At 41.7% G+C, this 2740-nt stretch overlaps 2 protein-coding genes across 2 annotated transcripts in view; one reads left to right on the top strand and one right to left on the bottom strand.

The window, feature by feature from the left end:
• Positions 1 to 1067: 1067 nt before the first annotated feature.
• Positions 1068 to 2740, bottom strand: part of T265_11999 (hypothetical protein) — a gene marked incomplete at both ends in the record, with an annotated part of 27288 nt that continues 25615 nt past the window's right edge. The window contains 2 exons of the mRNA XM_009178875.1: positions 1068 to 1142; positions 2406 to 2481. Coding sequence (XP_009177139.1) covers positions 1068 to 1142; positions 2406 to 2481 — 151 coding nt within the window. The remainder of the gene's footprint in view (positions 1143 to 2405; positions 2482 to 2740) is intronic.
• Positions 1771 to 2740, top strand: part of T265_15655 (hypothetical protein) — a gene marked incomplete at both ends in the record, with an annotated part of 64263 nt that continues 63293 nt past the window's right edge. The window contains one exon of the mRNA XM_009178874.1: positions 1771 to 1834. Within this exon, the coding sequence (XP_009177138.1) occupies positions 1771 to 1834 (64 nt within the window). The remainder of the gene's footprint in view (positions 1835 to 2740) is intronic.

Raw genomic sequence — 2740 nt, 5'->3', positions numbered from 1 at the left:
ATGTGGTCGAGATGAATGTGCTGCACACATGCCGCGTCATGGTGAAAACTCTTCGACTGCCCACGACAGTTTTTGCCTTTGTTGGGGCTTCCTTGAATATCCCGTGACAAGCATATTTATTTGTTAATGATTTTTCTCTCGAAATTAGCTGCGTGATCTTTTTCAGCTACTGGGCTGTTCGTCTTCCAGCTGGTGGATGCTTTTTTGTGACTGAGGAATCCGTGATTAATCCCTTTTATATTAGTTTGTTGTCAAAACTTCTAAACTTTTCCGTTTCTTTTGATTACATCCAGCTGGAGTGCTTTTTTGAGATAGTCATGGCGAATTTCAAAGCGCATGTAACTCAGAGTATTAAGAGGATCTTTATGACCCAACAACGGTTGTTTTGCTCTTGTCACATTTTAGTCCCCCCATTTTGCGTATGTGGCTTTATGACTGGAATGGAGCATAAGTTTTGTCTTGGTCTTATTGCAAAAAAGCGTAGAAATTTGGCAGAACGCTTGCTGAGATCGAGAGCAGTAATTTACGACGCACTCATCGGATTTACTGACAAAACAAAAAGCATTTTACATGATGGATTTCTAGAAGATTTTTCTTATCTTAAAGTCCTGAACTGCACTTGAACAGTTATGCTTGAAGGTCCATTGTGTTTAACTAATGAGGTCCCGCCTAATCTACGTGGCGAAAATTTTTGGAAACGCCAGTTGGGAAGAACATGAATATTCCAACATATGTAGAATGCCACGAGAGGATTTGCAGTTGCCACGAAGGTTTTGTAACTGATCAGTAGAGAATTTTTTTCGGGATCCAAACTTTCCAAGAAGTGATGGAGTCTAGCTATATCTAATTGACAAGCAGCGTAAACGACCAGATTCTTCAGGATAATGTTGAAACATCAGACCTGTCTGCATAGAGTTAACCTTTGACGTGAATATACTACATGTGGGTTTTTTCTGAGAAACTGTTACTCGGACAACAAATCCACATGGAGCAACCAAGAATGAATCTGCGCCCTTGTGGTACCCATGCTGATGAGCGTTTTCTAAACAGAAACCAGCCTACTCTGTTTAGGACTCGGACACTGTTAAGGAACCGGTCATTTTCACAGTAATTTGGTTGCACTGCTTGCTGGCTAACCGTGACTGAAAGAAAAAGCAATTTACTCAAAAATGATGGTTGAGGTTTGGGTGTAACTTTGGACGCTGTGAAGTCTCCATTAATGATCGTTCACTAAACCTGTTAGCTTGGTCTCGTAGTCCACCGCGCGAAGTAACGTTGTTGAATTTCGAAGACCAAAAGTGGAAAGTACACGCTTCCTGCATGATTTCAAAGTATTCACATAAAACCACAGAAATCAAGAAGGATCAAGGCGTAATTTGCAATAAGGCTGTATGGAAACCGCAATGATGAAAACCGGTGACCTACTTTTCTATAGGATTTTGTTTAGAGGACTGGCTTTCTTGTAATTAGTCATTAATGAACCAAAACTAACACGTGATACTGCCTGACTCGGACGAAGAAATTTCGTTTACAGCTGCGTGCAAATAAATGCAATGGTCGTTGGCTTGTTCGCTGAGCTGGGCAACTGGATTGCAAACGTTTCATCACCAATCGAGGTGACATCATCAGTGCGTTTTTGGGGGCATAGTGGGGTGTGACGATGGGTTGGTAGTTGTGCGTTGCGTAGTCAACCCATATGGCGTGTGTCTCAACTAACCAACTCCTTTGTCAACCCCTCTTGATGTGTGCTAATAAGTTTGATTCTGTTTATTTCAGGGTACCCTAGCTCCACTGAAGCCGGTATTTCTTACCGTCCATGACCTTGGATGTAATCGTAAGTGAGGGTAGACTTTTTCTGTCCATATTGCGTTTTATTCTTTAAAAGAGGCGTCTTCTGTAGCCTACTTTACTTTTCTACTGCTCTTTAGAAACACGAGTCAGCAGATGTGATCCTTTAATTGGTGACCATGCTCGAAAAGTTCGGCGTCGAGCTTACCGTTTTACTGTAAATGAGACTGCAACTCAGGTTTAGTATCCTCTAATTAGCAGGTGTTTCCGACGCAGAGCCACTACGGGCCATGTCGAAAGTGATTATATTATACATAATTTAAAGAAAAAGGAAATTACCTGTATGACCGTGGGCTCCTCGAGTTAACTCTACGTTATTGGTCAAATTTTGACATGGAACATGCAAAAAAGCAGTTTGCTCATGTGCACTATAAGGGGATCTGCGCTACAACTCGAACTTATACATACCGGGATATCGTCTCTTAGGCCCATTGGTCTCCCTGAAAATCAAGGTGACCAAACTCGTTGGCCCCTTTCTGAAATACGGATTAACCTTTTACAGGTATTCCTATTTTATTGAATCTATGGTAATGGAAAGATGCATACTGTGTACCTACTTGTGTCACTTCAATCGTTGACAGATTACGATTCGTACTGCCGAATATCACGTCTTGTTGTGTGCTTGACGTAGTACTGAACAGCAAAGAACGACAAGAGGCAACAACGTCAGTGTTGACTCTGATGCTTTTCGGCTGTGTAACCCAAAATTTATTCGATTGCACTTGAAGCAAAGGATAAGAGAGCGGTATTTAACATATTTCAATGAGTATGGTGTAAATGGACAGGGAATCGAGTGAGATGACATTGGCTACCTATCAAAGAACCATTAGTTCAGGTCAGCAATAGGATGACTTGAGCTAGTCAGCTCGGGGGGTGTTGTAGTTGTGTGTTC

The sequence above is a fragment of the Opisthorchis viverrini genome (genome assembly GCF_000715545.1).
Source record: "Opisthorchis viverrini unplaced genomic scaffold scaffold2155, whole genome shotgun sequence".
NCBI lineage: Eukaryota > Metazoa > Platyhelminthes > Trematoda > Opisthorchiida > Opisthorchiidae > Opisthorchis > Opisthorchis viverrini.
Note: the sequence above shows the minus strand (reverse complement) of the source record. Positions and strands in the feature narration are given on the sequence as shown.